Raw genomic sequence first — 16,793 nt, 5'->3', positions numbered from 1 at the left:
AAAATATTTTCTCTTAAATAACATTTATGTGAAAAGATAAACTATAGAAAAAGGAAAGCTTTTAATATACATTATCTTAGATGTGCTTTCCATAAAAGAGCAAAAATACATTAAACTGGGCAACTGAAAAAGATCAGTACCATAATATTACCAGGCTACCACTATGGCCCCAATTTTAATACCAAGTCATTTTTTTAGAAAGATAACAAATTAAACATAATTTCTAAGTCTAGAGCTATTATCTCTAAAGTATACATACTTTCCACAAATACCTAATTTTAATTCAAAAGCCTACTCTTATGAAACCCTTAACTTAAAACATCACAACTGGAACTTCCCTGGTGGTCCAATGGCTAAGAATCTGTCTGCCAATGCAGAGGACACAAGTTCAGTCCCTGGTCTGGGAAGATGTAAGCCCATGTGCCTCAACTACTGAAGCCTGCAAGTTCTAGAACCTGCGCTTTGGAGCAAGAGAACTATCACAATCAGAAGCGCATGCACCACAACTAGAGAAAGCCCACGTGTAACAATAAGGACCCAGCATAGCCAAAAATACATAAATTTTAAGAAAAAACCACAACTGTATCTCCTTCTTCATCTGATATACTTCTACTCTAAGAGCAAATTATAACAGTAGTTCTGAGAGACCAAATTTTATTAATAAGCAGCAAATGAGAACTTACTATCTCCTTTTAGAAAAGCTGACCTAAAGGCAATCCTAGAGAATAACCGATGGTACACAATGGATCAAAGAGTACTTAAGACCTCTTCCTTCTAGGGAAACTTAAAGTAAATACCAAGGGAGAAGCTCCAGCAATTGAGTAAGTTTATAACAGTCATTATTTTATATTTTCAGTAAACTCTCTTACTATTCATGTTTACTATGCTTCATGGAGACAGCCCTGTCCCTCTCCTGCCTTGAATGTGAGGCTTTACTGTACATCACAGGACTCGGGTGGTACTCTGAGCTCACGGCCTCGGTTTACCAGTTTATGGGCCACCAGAGCACCAATCCTCTCTCAATCACTAATTTTTGATTTCTAACTGCTTATTTATGACTATACGTAAGTCATTTCTCTCTTTTTGGGGGGCCACTCTGTGTGGCTTGCAGGATCCTAGTTCCTCGACTAGGGATCAAACCTGTGTCCTCCACAGTAAAAGCGTGGAGTCCTAATCACTGGACCACTAGGGAATTCCCTCATATCTCTTAATATGACTATCATTAGCTCATAGAAAAAGTGGGAAGAGAAGGCTAAAAGAATTTAACTAGGGTGAAACAAACTCTTTCTGGATTTCCATAATGTTACCTTTCCATTTTCTGCATTACCATTAAATCACCAAAAATCACAAAGCAGCAAGGTAGCCATTTGATTATGTGAGGTGCTTACTTACCTCTACTGCAATTGAAACAAAGGCATTGACAAGAACGATGATGAGCATAGTAATACGCCACTGATATGGTACACACACTATCTGTAAGACAAAAGTAATATAGTATGTAGCTGATATAATAACATTATATCATAATTTCCAAATTTATTTAATCCCTCTTATATACCAAACACTTTCACATATACTATCTACTCAATCCTCAACAACGCCACAAAGAGATACTACATCCACTTTTCAGATGATAAAATGTAAAGTGCAGTAACTAAATGTTTAAAATATACATTAAATGGCTGAACTTCAAGAGACAATTCCTATTCAAATTCAAAAGCCCATACCCTACTAGATTATGACTTCTAACATGTCCCTATTTTTTTTTAAAAAATCCTTTCTTTAAACAATGAAGTAGACACTGACCTAACAATGAGGTAATACTCAAACTCTATACTATTTAAAGCAAATTCATAAAAAAGAACTATCAGTTCAGTTCAGTTGCTCAGTCGTGTCCAATTCCTTGAGACACCATGGACTGCAGCACGCCAGGCTTCCCTGTCCATCACCAACTAAGCTTGCTCAAACTTATGCCCATTGACTCGCTGATGCCATCCAACCATCTCACCCTCTGTCGTCCCCTTCTCCTCCTGCCTTCAATCTTTCCCAGCATCAGGGTCTTTTCTAAGACCCTTTTCTCATCTCTGTGAAGAAAGTCAGTTCACATCAGGTGGCCAAAATATTGGAGCTTCAGCTTCAGTCCTTCCAATGAATATTCAGGACTGATTTCCTTTAGGATTGACTAATTCGATCTCCTTCCTGTCCTAGCGACTCTCAAGAGTCTTCTCCAACACCACAGTTCAAAAGCATCAATTCTCTGGCACTCAGCTCTCTTCATGATCCAACTCTGACATCCATACATGACTACTGGAAAAACCATAGCTTTGACTAGACAGACCTTTGTTGGTAAAGTAGTGTCTCTGCTTTTTAACATGCTGTCTAGGTTTGTCATAGCTTTTCTTCCAAGGAGCAAGTGTCTTTTAATTCCATGGCTGAAGTCACCATCTGCAGTGATTTTGGAGCCCAAGAAAAAAAAGTCTGTCACTGTTTCCACTGTTTCTCCATCTATTTGCCATGAAGTGATGAGACCGGATGCCATGATCTTAGTTTTCTGAATGTTAAGCTTTAAGCCAACTTTTTCACTCTCCTCTTTCACTTTCAAGAGGCTCGTTAATTCCTCTTCACTTTGTGCCATAAGGGTGGTGTCATCTGCATATCTGAGGTTATTGATATTTCTCCCAGCAATCTTGATTCCAGCTTGTGCTTCATCCAGCCTGGCATTTCACATGATGTACTCTGCATGTAAGTTAAAGAAGCAGGGTGACAATATATAGCCTTGACATATTCCTTTCCTGATTTGGAACCAGTCTGTTGTTCCATGTCCAGTTCTAACTGTTGCTTCTTGACCTGCATACAGATTTCTCAGGAGACAGGTAAGGTTATGGTATTCCCATCTCTTTAAGAGTTTTCCACAGTTTGTTGTGATCCACAGTCTAAGGCTTTGGTGCTGTCAATAAAGCAGAAGTAGATGTTTTTCTGGAATTCTCTTGCTTTTTCTATGCTCCAACAGATGTTGGCAGTTTGACCTCTGGTTCCTCTGCCTTTTCTAAATCCAGCTTGAACATCTGGAAGTTCTTGTTTCATGTACTGTTTTTGTTGAAGCCTGGCTTGGAGAATTTTGTGCATCACTTTACTGGCATGTGAGATGAGTGCAATTATGTGGTAGTTTGAACATTCTTTGGCATTGCCTTTCTTTGGGATTGGAATGAAAACTGATCTTTTCCAGTCCTGTGGCCACTGCTGAGTTTTCCAAATTTGCTGGCATATTGAATGCAGCACTTTCACAGTATCAACTTTTAAGGTCTGAAATAGCTCAACTGGAATTCCATCACCTCCACTAGCTTTGTGTGTAGTGATACTTCCTGAGGCCCACTTGACATCACATTCCAGGATGTTAGCTCTAGGTGAATGATCACGCCATTGTGGTTATCTCAGTCATCAAGATCTTTTTTGTATAGTTCTTCTGTGTATTCTTGCCACCTCTTCTTAATCTCTTCTGCTTCTGTTAGGTCCATACCATTTCTGTCCTTTATTGAGCCCATTTTTGCATGAAATGTTCCCTGGGTATCTCTAATTTTCTTGAAGAGATCTCTAGTCTTTTCCATTCTATTGCTTTCCTCTATCTCTTTGCATTGATTGATGAGGAAGGCTTCCTTATCTCTCCTTGCTATTGTTTGGAATTCTGCATTCAGATAGATGTATCTTTCCTTTTCTCTTTTGCCTTTCACTTCTCTTCTTTTCTCAGCTATTTGTAAGGCCTCCTCAGACAACCGTTTTGCTTTTTTGCATTTCTTTTTCTTAGGGATGGTTTTGACCACTGCCTCCTGTACAGTGACACAAACCTCTGCCATAGTTTTTCAGGCAGTCTATCAGATCTAATCCCTTGAATCTATTTGTTACTTCCACTGTATAATCCTACGGGATTTGATTTAGGTCATACCTGAATGATCTAGTGGTGTTCCCTACTTTCTTCAATTTAGGTCTGAATTTGGCAATAAGCAGTTCATGATCTGAGCTGCAGTCAGTTCCCCGTCTTGTTTTTTGCTGACTGTATAGAGCTTCTCCATTTCTGGCTGCAAAGAATATAATCAGTCTGATTTCTGATTTCAATATCGACCAACACATGATGTCCATGTGTAGAGTTGTCTCTTGTGTTGCTGGAAAAGGGGATCTGCAATGACCAGTCTGTTCTCTTGGCAAAACTCTGTTAGCCTTTGCCCTACTTCATTTTGTACTCCAAGGCCAAACTTGTCTGTTACTCCAGGTATCTCCTGACTTCCTTCTTCTGCATTCCAGTCCCCTATGATGAAAAGGACATCTTTTTTTTGGTGTTAGTTCTAGAAGGTCTTGTATGTCTTCAAAGAACCATTTAACTTCAGTTTCTTCAGCATTAGCAGTTGGGGCATGGACTTGGATTACTCTGATACTTAATGGTTTGCCTTGGAAACGAACAGAGATCATTCTGTCATTTTTGAGATTGCACTAAGTACTGCATTTTGGACTCTTATGTTGACTATGAGGGCTACTCCAATTCTTCTAAGGGATTCTTGCCCACAGTAGTAGATATAATGGTCAAATGAATTAAATTCACCCATTCCGGTCCATTTTAGTTCACTGATTCCTAAAATGTCAATGTTCACTCTTGCCATCTCCTGTTTAACCACTTCTAATTTACCTTGATTCATGGACCTAACATTCCAGGTTCCTGTGCAATATTGTTCCTTTGTATCATCAGACTTTACTTCCATCACCAGTCACATCCACAACTAGACACTGTTTTTGCCTTGGCTCCGTCTCTTCATTCTTTCCGGAGCTATTTCTCCACTCTTCTCCAGTAGCATACTGGGCACCTACCGACCTAGGGAGTTCATCTTTCAGTATCATATCTTTTTGCCTTTTCATACTGCTCATGGGGTTCTCAAGGCAAGAATACCAAAGCGGTTTGCCATTCCCTGTCTAGTGGACCACGTTTTGTCAGTAAGACTATAAACCGCCAAATTCTCCAGAGTCCAGTAATATATGTTTATAAAAATTCAGATTCTAGATATCTTTGCCATCCTTTGACCAAGAAATTCGTCTACTGACGTTAACTTCTAAATATGTCTTTCTTAATGAAGTATGCAAGAATCTGCAAATATAGCACTGTTTATAATAGCAAAATAGTGAAGACAACCTAAATATCCATTAAAGAAATTAGTTAAAATATAGAAAAGTCAATGAAATAAAGCTCATCCATAAAGTTCATTTAAGTTTTATATCTAAACCTATCAATAACATCAAGAAAAAGAAAACTAAGTCTGATTTCACTCATGCAACCAAAAGCAAAAATCCTGAAGAATATCGTAATAAACTAAATTGAGCAGATATAAAAAAGAATGCACCGTGACCAAATTGGTGTTATTCTACAAATGCAGTACTGGTTCAACATTTGAGTATCAGTCAACTGTAATTCACCACATTCTCCTGGGAGAAACACTATGTGATTATCTCAACAGCTATAGAACAAGCATTAGATAAAATTAAATATTTATGTCACCAACACCATAGAAGTAAGCTTCCTCAACTTGGTAAAATGTATATACCAGAAACCTACAGCCCATAATATATCCAATGGTGAAATACTAGGAATGCTCCCCATAGAGGTAAGGACATTACTATCACACCAACACTCATGTTGTTAACAGACATGAAAAATACATAGAAGACTTAAGGATTGAAATGTGAGAAACAAAAAAAGTCACTATTTATAGATGATAAGTGTCTAAAACAAAATCTAAGAGAATCTAAAAATCCAAGAATGAAGTCTGACAAAGCTGATAGATGTGAGATGAATGTCCAAATAACTGCACTGATTCACCAGCATAAAAGGATCACACAATGTAATTTTAAACAGATACATATCAGAGGAACAAACCCCGTTAATACTACAGGAATAAATCTAATAAAAACTTGTAATAAAAACCTTTAGAGAAAAAGATATTCTGAAGAAAACAGAGCCTCTCCCTCAATTTTTGATAAACCCAGTGTAATTCTAATAAAAAATCCAAAAGGGCTTTTCCTGGTACTTGACAAACTACACTTAAAACTTATATGAAGGAGGAAAAGCTCAGGACAGCCGAAAAGATCAACATGAACAACGTGAGGTGAGAATACGGATCCTACCCAACCATGTATCAAAATTACTTATAAAGTCACATGACATCTTTATACCCACTAGACAAATGTTGGCAATGATGTGGAACAAAAGCTCTCATACAGTGGTACAAACACTCTGAAAAACAACTGGGACTTTAGAAAGCTGAAGAGGGCATGCTCAAAATTATACTAGAACACACTAGAAGTAAGAAACACAGTCAGTTTAGTCTCTTCCCCCACAAACATAAGAGCAACGGAGGGGGATAAATCTTAAGCTCTAGCAATCACCCAGCACTCTCATCTGCTGTGTAATAACAATGTGTCATCTTCCCCTACTATCTTAATAACCACTGCTAACCCAGATCCTATCATTTTTCAGACAACCAGTAATAACTGCTGTGCTTAAGCCTTACCTGAAGAACCTGGTCAATAGAGTCAACTGGATGCAACATGATGAATAATATGAAAGCATACAACATAATCACAGATACGACAAAAAAATCTGGAAAAGAAAGTAAAACAATTAAATCAGGGAGTTCCTTTGAGTAAAAAGGCATCTATTAACAACTGGTATAGTGTCAACCCTAAACTTGATTTGAACACATCTATTTAGATGGATGAAGTATATAAAATGTGTGCTATATAATATTTCCTACAATATGATAGATCATACAGGCCCAAAGGATTTATTTCTGTAATGTGAAAATAATCAGCGTTTATTAAAAAAAAATAAGGGATGGACCTTTATGGACATTATTTGTACTAATCACGGACAGCCACTTTATAAGATAATCAAGCCAATCTATAATTCACAAACAGGAGACCAGACTGTTTATGGCAAAATGAGATTATCATTTAAAACTATATGCAAAGACAATTATTGTTGATTGTAAAAATGCTGATAACATTTATCATCAGTATTAGTTATAATCCTAAATAGAGACATTCTAAGTTGAATGTAAGTATATTTCTATATCTATACTTACATTTCTATACTCTATACTTAAGTGAATCCCACTTTCTCATTAATCTCCTCCATGAAAATACTTCCACAGAAAACACTAGCCAAAACCCAGGAATTGCTTGACCTGCTACTTTAAGTGTGGGCTAACCCTGTGGCTTGCTGTTGTAGGCAGAAATGGTAAATTCCATCCATCAGCACTCTGTATCTCTTTCCTAACTCAAAAACAAAAAACTCCCTGCTCATGACAGTTTTGTTAACTGTACATACATACTTTCACATGCACATAAAAGCACACCCTTATGTAACAAGCTATGAGGGGGGCTCAGAGATAATCTCAATTATATTGACAGATTCCAACTTTTTCCTCCGTTTTCCCTTGGTCTGGAATATTTATTTCTAAGTTCCTATTTGAGGTCAGCTTCAAACTCAAACTTTACTATGACCACATATAATCAAAACCTTATTGTGAATCCTTCAGATTGAGTAAAGTTTGATATCCTATTTACAGACTGTAAATGGGGGGGGGTTTCAATATTTTTAAATGTGGGAGACATTTGTAAATATGAAATTTGTTACTATGTCAGTTGAAAACTATAGGCCAACTGTTATTATTCTATAGAAACAATATTGTTTTATATATATATTTGTTGCTGTATATATATTATAGATATTTATTGTTCTAGCAGCTTAGGCTGAAAGTTGTGTTACCAATCATGCCGTAAGTGAGAAATCTTTTCACTACGAGCCTCTGACCAACACGGTGAAAAATTTGGAACCCATTTAAGATAAAAGAAGGAATGTTTTTCTAGATTGTTTTTTTTCCAAATTTCTACTAAATTGCAAACAGGAAATACAACATTCTATTCAATAAATGTAGCAACAAAAGTAATACATGTTACACAGCCATTCAAATATTTATATAGTCAGTTAAAGAAAAAGTTTGGAAAGTTGTGAGCTGGAAGTACATGAACATACACAAAAAACACACAGAAACTAAATCAGAAAGAGGACTGGGGCGGGGGGGGAAGGTCCCAACATAAGTGTCAGAGAGAGAAACAGAAAATGTTTTGTTTCAATGAAGTAATAGCCTATATTGAATGTTTTGCAAATCCTACTGCATTTTTACAATGATAAGCAAAAACAGATTTTCAATCTAGTTTTCACACATTACCAGAAGAAAAAAAAATTTTTTTGTTACTTAAGCTGAAACACTTCTTACATTTACCTCAACAATATTCTCAAATTCTCATCTGTCTTTCTCCTATAACCACTACCTTTGATCACACCTCTAAAAATCTGCCAAGATTTCCATCTGAAGGAGAAAATAAATAATTGAATCCTTCCTTTGTTTAGCCAGGGGAGAAAAAGAGGCACTGTTCAAAGGAATTTGACAAGGGTGGTAGATGGCTGGCAGATCTATATAATAACAAAAATGGAAAAATGAATAAGAATTTCAACCAAGAATGAAAAAATCAGTTGTTCATTTTGTAGAGGTATGAGTTTCTAGGAGACTGTGCTCTCAGCTCCTGGAATCTCCTGGCACAGTCAGTGATTCCTTAGTAAATCCTATGAAGTGCAAGGAATACTCTTCACCAGAAGACAGCTATCAAACTCTGTATTGGTGGTGATCGGTGGCTGAGAGAATATTCCACAAGTTAAAGGTTTAGATTCTGTTTCAGATACTGCCACAAGGCTATGTGAACATCAGCAAGTCATTCATAGTTAAATTTTTAGCTATAAAATGGGGATACGGTGAGGCTCCCATAGGAAAGAGTAGATTTATTATTCATATGTCCCAGCCTTAGCATCACAAAATTGTTCTTAATACCGGTTCCTTTTGATGGAATATGGCATCAAAATAAGGCACCATAAAGATTTCCTTCATATTTACCTTAGTAAGTAACTCAGAAACAAAAACCTATATGGAGTAAATAGATCCAAAATACTTGTCTATGGCTCTGACATATACCTCTTGCTCCTTCTTCAAAAATACCAACCAGGATCGTCTGACCTATAACCACAAATTTCAAGTCTTTTTATTCCTAATCCTTCCTTCCTTACCCAGTTACTTGTCTTTAAAAGGTCACCTTATCCTTCAGAGCCTCTAGGTATCTGCTTCAACCAATTCAGGCAAGGAAAAATCACACAGGCCTGAACAGGAAAGACACTGGCAAGTCAGTAATAATGCCTTCAAAAACTGAAAAATAACCTGGATTTCACAAGCAGTAAATTATAGGGATCAAAATTTTTAAAGTGTAGCAAAAACTGAAGCCAGATCCCAAGAAATCACATCTAGTTAAGAGAGAGTGTTAGAACTACATCCATGTGATCATGGTCTTTGAAATGACAGCATAGTCAAGCACGAAAATATAACTTGGCTGAACTAACATCAAAAATAGGTAACCAGGCTGAAATTAGGCTTTTACTTAGAATCAAACTGAACCACTAGAAGTGAGCAAAAAACTCTATAAAGCCTTACATGCCTAAGATTAAGGTTAATTCTTGAAAAAAAACCACCTCAAGATAGACTGAATATATTATACTGTTTAGATATCGAGAACAGCAAGTAGCAGGCTCCAGTGAAGACCTGTTTTCTGTATTCTAGAAAAGGAAAGGCTAATGTCCACTCTAGGAAAGCCTTAACCTTTCCCCTACTCTTCTGCATCTATATTTACACTTTACATTGTATATCACTTTATACAGTAATACTTATTTCTGTCATTTCTTACTTTCTTCTCTACTTTTCTTTCTTTACTTACCAGTATCAACTACATTCCAAGATCAGGGGACTTCAATCACAGACAGACAGACAAGATATGAAAATCAGCAAAGTATGTATTAATATATGGTGACTTTCCTGTTTCTATTACATTTTCCAGGAGGCATGTTTTATGACAGTATGCACTTCCATAACTACTGACAGAACGCACGAGCTGCTAATAGTAAGGACAAAGGTTTTGTGTCTACATTTCTACTAAAATATCATTTTTAACATACATTAAAAAAAAGAAGTATGGCCATCAACAATTGAGTTTATTTAAATCAATTTTAAGTTAAACGAGGAATACAAAATATTTAAGCCTTTAATTTTTTTTGGAATTTCCCATAATAATATAACAGATGCATTTGAAAATAGGCATCTAATATCTAATACAGTGGACTTACTTAGATCTCTAAAATGAACTTTCCTGGTGTGCCTGTCTTGCTTATTACCAACTAGTTTTGCTCTTTGATAGATGTTTTAGCTGCCCTTGGGCATGCTCAGTATTTCCTTGAAATTTTAAGATACCCAACTAAAGATAAAATATATCAACCTTAAGTTTGACAAGTTCATCTTATAATAATGTAACTTTAGTTATGAAGTTCTCTTAAAAAGTACAATGATAAACCTTCTATGCAAGGCCTTTTGTCCCCAATGGTTTTAATATGATTTTCATATTAAAACAGTCTTCATTTGTTAAATAAGAAATATCAGCTCATTTTTTAAGGAAAAAAGTAGAAAACAAATTTCAATTATTGACATTTAAATTTTTGAACAGTCTTACCTGCTTAAAATATAAAGTAATAAAACCTGCCCTACGAACCAGAGGGTAGAAGTAAAGACTAAATAAGACAATGTATGTGAACATGCTTTGTAAACGCTACATGTGACAGAGATGTGCACAGTAATCCCTCCTATGAGACGCCAAAAGCTGTGACCCAACACTGTGCCAACCAGAACACTGAGACTTCCTTACAGCAAAAGAATAATCACTATTCACCCCAAGATACTGCAAAAGTCTAAAGTCCTATGCGAAAAAAAAAAAAATTAACATTGTTTGATATATTTATTACTGCAGTTTCAATTTCTTAAAACCAGCAACTTATGTAAGGTGATGATTTCTTTTCCCCTCAAAACCCTAACTGTGATCAATCAAAATGCTGTCTCTTACAGCCACAGGCAAACAAGTTTTCATAGGCACAAGCCTCCATTCTACTGGCCCCTTCTGCGGCAGATGCAACGGTGGCAGAAATGGAGAACTCCAGGGGAATACTGGCTGAAATGGTGTCAAAAATGAGGAAAGAGCTGGTACTGTGCAGACCACCCAGAAGGAAAGTATAATACCCACTGTCCCAAGTGAGGAGCCTCTGTTCTTGCTTCTAATTCTAACTTTCCAATGGGCTGTAAAAATAAAAGTTGGAGCCAGAGGAATAGGATGTAAAAACCAGGAATGTTTAGAACTGCTGACTTTAATTTTAAACCTAGGGTGGCAGCTATCATGAGAATAAAACAAGACCGTAAACATCTAAATCACTAGGTTCATTCTATTTGTGAAGATCTATTTATTTTGAAAGGACAGTTTTAACTCTACTCCTGCATTACTTTTGAAGAAGGGAATCAAGATGGAAATCACAGTAAATGCCAGACTTACAATTCTTGTAGCAAGGTTGCCTGAAGGGTTTTCCTTTTGAAAAGGCAATTGCCACTATGAGGTACTGAAAACTGGAGATAAAAAATACTGTGGTATTTTCATAATTTTCTATGTTATGTTTATCAGGATTGGTTTCATCATTCAAATGCGAAGAATTCCCGTCTGGGCTTCCTGTTGTATTAAAAGCACTACAACACACACACAAAAAAACCCCTGTATTAGTAAACACAGTATCTATGTCCCAAAGGAAACCAATTTTTCTTTCTAGTCACATTTCAGTCAATTTAAAAAAATTACAGGAAAGAAACTTCATTAATTAATAAGACATTATTTTTAATAAACCGTTTCCCCACTCTTTTAATTTGCAGAGTACTTCTAGCATGGGGCTTCTCCAGTGGCGCTAGTGGTGAAGAATCCGCCAGCCAATGCAGAAGCAGGTTTGATCCCTGGGTTAGGAAGATCCTCTTGAGGATCAAGTGGCAACCCACTCCAATATTCTTGCCTGGAGAATCCCATGGACAGAGAGCTTGGCAGGCTACAGTCCACAGGGTCCCAAAGAGTTGGACACAACTGAGTGACTGAGCATGCACTTTCAGCATAGTAAAGGTAAAGAGACTTTATGTTTACCTATGTGTAATTAATTTTAAAAATGTTATGATTTGTGAACTGGAAAACATTCAGCTCGTAAACAAATAAAAGATCCACTTAATACTTTTACTCAAATTTTTTAAGTTTCAAAATACCATTTCCCAAAGTGAGGACAGAGAAGTTAGACACATAAATATTCTGAGTTTAGAAGAGACCCTAGTAATTAATTTTACTTTTCTCATTTTATACATAAGGAAAGCAAGGCTCAGTAGCAACTTAAGAAACTGGTCCGCCTGGGTCATGATTATTAGGACCTGGCTTGACCATCTTCCTACAGATAAAGTCAAATGCAGGTCAAATTATTTAAATGTGTAATCAAGCTGCATGCAATTTTTACATAAATTTAAACATATTTTTACATGCATATACATTGCTGTTGTTGTTCAGTCGTTCTAAGTCATGTCTGACTCTTTGCAACCCCATACACTCTACACATTTTTTTTTAATGGATTGACCAACTTACTATGAATATGGATGTGATTCTTTATACCAAGTCTGTTGCTTGACCCAAAAGAAACCCAAAGACTGAAAGCCAATGGAAATGATAATCTGAGACAAAACGGAGAAGAGAAGGGCTCCAGATATAAGACCTGAAGGTGGTCTTTGTGCCACAAGTTCCTTCCAGGCAGGATTTAAACTCACTACATTGAAGAGAAAAAGAGGAAAGGTTTGTAACTAAATTAACTTGTCATTATAAAATACATAATCAGATTCATTTAGGAACTTAGAAAAACTATTTTTCTCTAACAAATCTGTAACATGAAAAACCTCCAAAAACCAAGCCAGATGCCATACATGTTTAAGTAATCTGTAAAAGTGAACAATTTAAGCTTTTTCAAGAAATGGCTCAGGAGTACTTTTTAGTCTACTAAAATTCAAAGGAAACACTAGTACAAGTAAAAAGCATACTAAGTATAAGCACATATCATCACCACCCTTATATGTTTAACTAAGAATTTATTTCTGAATCTTTAATTGTAAAGCTACAGTTAAAATAATACACACTTCTTCCTCCTAAGAAGACATTAACAAAGGTTTGAAACTATATAAACATAACAGTAACACTAAAAAAAGACTTTGATCTCTTATTAAGGTGGTGGCTGCCAAGTTTCTCCACCGTAATATTTCTATTTTTCTCTTTGCAATTAATAAGAAAGATGCTAAGACTGTGTAAAAAATCCTGTTTCTTATTGACTTCCATTCACTTAGTTTTAGCATTCACTAAAGACTGACAAATTCAGTGGTTCACAACCAAAGTAAGTATGACCCCTAGAGAACATTTCACAATGTCTGGAGATATTTTTGGGTGTCACAAATGGGAGAGTGCTACTGGCATCGAGGGAGTAGAGGTGAGAGATACTGTAACCTGAAACACAGGAGAGCACCCCCACAACGAAAAGTTCTAAAATGTCAGGAAGACCAGGGTCTTTCCACTGGATAAGCCAATCGTTCCTTCTATATTGTTAGTTAGCACTTTACTATAAGGAAGAGCTTTCCCTTCTCTCCCAATTACTTATTTAAACAGATCATATCTCATTACCATCATTATTTATTTTGATGTTAACATCACCAATACTGAAACAAACCAACACCTTGTCTCCTTATATGATGTACTCAGGAGGACACAGCATCACTTCTTTGATATTCCTGCCAAGAATGCATAGCCTGAGTCTAGTGAGAATACATCAGACAAACCCATGTCAACATCAAGAAGTCCCCCGCAAAAGGCTGAACGTAGTATTCTGAATTAAAGATGACAAAATAGATATGATAACTAAATGAAGTTTGTGAGCTTGGACTAGATCCTGGGCCAAGAGACTAGGGGGAAAAATGGGTTTAAGGGTTATTTGTGGGACACATGACAAGACTTGAATACAGGTATGGATTAGGTAATATTGTATCAATGTTAAATTTCTTAGTCTTTATAACTGTTTAGCTGGACAAGAGAATGACTTTGGGGCAATATATACTAAAACATTCAGTGGCAAAGGGACATGATAATGTTAACATATTCTCAAATATTTCAGAAAAAAATAGAGAAAGAATAAAAAAAAATGGGGCAAAATATAAACAATCAGAAATAAAAGAACCTTACATAGAAAATGAAAAGATGTGCACTGTGTTATAATTGTTCATGTAAATTTACCAAAGTTTAATAACCCACATCAGAATTTCCTATGCTTTGAAAACAGTAACAAAACAAAATACTTACTTGTAAAAACTACTACCAAAATGATTGCCAGATCAATGAAGAGAAACTGGAAGTCTCCCAGGTTACTTAAGATCTAGAGAAGGAATTTTTTTTTTTTAATAGTTAGAGCTCAGGAACTATTCTTAGTACCACTTCTATACTATTTTCCCCCTGCTTTTATTAGCTTTTTCCTCCTTGGTTTTAATTTTTCCCCCCAATAACGACAACTTCAAAATGACACTTGGCCTGCTTAAAAATTAAACACATTTGCTTTTAAATTAGTGAAACAGAACATATTTACAATTTAATATATTAGTATAAAAGGTAGCTTCTAAAAATCTATTCAATAAAAACCTTTAAAAGTTTTTTGGCAAAAAGAAAGCACAGACTTCTACCCACAATATTCAACATTCTTGAAAATTAATATTTTGAAGCTTTCTTAATATCCAACACCATCCCTCCTGATATTTTCCACATATGGTAAAAAGGGATAGTTTCACAAAGACTCCTTGGCATCTCACCAATGTTCACTCAAGAGAAAAACCTAAAGTGAGATCACTTCAACCACAAAATCCATGGCATACCTAGGGACATCACTTGTTTATACAAGTCCTAAAAGTACATCTGAAACATCTTCTCTCATTCTGGCCTTTCCTTATAAATGTATAGCAAAGTTAACTGCAATTCTAAAATATGTCACAGCTTGACATTTTGAAGAGTTCTGAAAAAAAAAATGTCCAATCTGTGCTAAAGGCAAAAAAAGAATACAGTTATCTTTTATTCACAAGGCTGAAGCCACAGCTGTTGGCTTTAAAGAAAATGTTATTTCAGATAAACGAGATTTTCAATTTGCTACTCAAAATTCAGCAAACTAAAGGAAAATGTATAGGTGCTAGTTATTTAAGTTTCACAATTAATGAATATATTCAAACTGAAACATATATGCCCAATATTTTTAATTTAAATGTCTTAACACTAAGTACCATCTCTGTTGGCAATGTCAGTACTCACAGAATACAGCAGAGTAACACTGAAGTACTGTATAATGCTGTACAAAGCCATAAATTTAAATACACAGAAGGAAGTCATTAAAGCTGCACGGCCTTCCCTGTGAAAACAAATGTTGGCATGTGAATAGAAGTATTCTAAATGCCTCCTCCAAACCACAATTATATCTTGACAGATGAACATCAACATTCAAGTTACAACAATGCACTTTTTTGCCAAAAAGAACTAAGCCAAAGCAGAACTGGAAGAAATGAGGAGTAGCAATCAATCTGTTGCTAAAGCATTACTGATCAAGTGCACTAACACACCATTAAAACAAATTCATATTACTTCCTATGACCTTTTTTTCTGGATTAATAGAGCAAGATTTCTAATGTATACTACCTGATAAGGTTTGGCACACAGGAAATACTAGGAGTTTTGGAGGTAAAGGGAGATGCCACTGAAGCCTCGAGCTCTGATAAGGAAATGCCTCCATGTGCCCTCTTCAGAGCCTAATGGATTAAAGAAGAAAATTCTTTTGAGTCTTGGGTACTTGACTTAGCCAGAGAAAGAACTGTAAATCACAAAGTCTATACTTACACCACAATCATTTGCGCCGTCACCGCACATCCCAACATAGTAACTAAGAAACAAAAATTACGTTACGATTTTTATTAATTTCTTAAAATATACAACTTTTAATTTAAGATTTCCTCCAGTATAGTACTAGCAAGAGTTAACAAACTAAGATTCCCCTAGTGCTAACTAATGAATCTTTTCATTATAACGACCATGGGCATGTTACTCTGCAAATAGCACCAGCCTACAACTCAAATGACTTGGGTCACTGTTCTATTTCTATCACATGGACATCTCAACTGCCTAATCTTTAGCACAAAGGACTCAGGCCAGCCTAGTCTTTGGTATTTACTTTTAAGGCTATCAGTAAAGATTTCTCCTTTAAAAACTTGAAAACATCATTATTTACTAAAACTGTAACATTACTTCTATCAAGCTGAGTGAATTAACTCTACCTCATGGATATCACCTAGAAGAGGAATGGTGGATATGTACTTTAAATAAATAAGCACTTGTTGGTTGCCTAACCACTAAGTCATGTCCAACTCTTCTGGGACCCCATGGACTATAGCCCACCAGGCTCCTCTGTCCATGGAATTGTCCAAGCAAGAATACTAGAGTGGGTTGCCATTTCCTCCTGCAGGGGATCTTCCCGACCCAGGGAGAGAACCCCAGTCTTCTACTTTGGAGGCAGATTCTTTACCACTGAGCCACCAGGAAGTCTCTTTTAAAGAGGCTTAGCTGTCTTAGAGTTGACACATTTATATACATGAAATATTAGTTACTTTTCTGGTTTTGAAAACCTAACTACAATTCATAAGTATTAAACAAAAACAGGAAAACCCCTGAAGTTCTGTGATTAGGATTCAGAGCT

General features: G+C 36.0%; 1 protein-coding gene across 3 annotated transcripts in view; it reads right to left on the bottom strand.

Annotated features, from left to right (window-relative positions):
* Nucleotides 1–16,793, bottom strand: part of ATP13A3 (ATPase 13A3) — a 63,502-nt gene that overhangs the window by 10,032 nt on the left and 36,677 nt on the right. For all 3 annotated transcript variants that reach the window (XM_068981456.1, XM_068981470.1, XM_068981463.1), the window contains 8 exons: nt 15,941–15,983; nt 15,743–15,852; nt 15,362–15,458; nt 14,372–14,444; nt 12,623–12,800; nt 11,512–11,699; nt 6,549–6,637; nt 1,393–1,473 (listed from right to left, as the gene is read on the bottom strand). In XM_068981456.1, coding sequence (XP_068837557.1) covers nt 1,393–1,473; nt 6,549–6,637; nt 11,512–11,699; nt 12,623–12,800; nt 14,372–14,444; nt 15,362–15,458; nt 15,743–15,852; nt 15,941–15,983 — 859 coding nt within the window. The remainder of the gene's footprint in view (nt 1–1,392; nt 1,474–6,548; nt 6,638–11,511; nt 11,700–12,622; nt 12,801–14,371; nt 14,445–15,361; nt 15,459–15,742; nt 15,853–15,940; nt 15,984–16,793) is intronic.

This window comes from Capricornis sumatraensis, chromosome 1 (assembly GCF_032405125.1).
Source record: "Capricornis sumatraensis isolate serow.1 chromosome 1, serow.2, whole genome shotgun sequence".
Lineage (NCBI taxonomy): Eukaryota > Metazoa > Chordata > Mammalia > Artiodactyla > Bovidae > Capricornis > Capricornis sumatraensis.
This window is presented reverse-complemented; position numbering and strand designations above follow the sequence as displayed.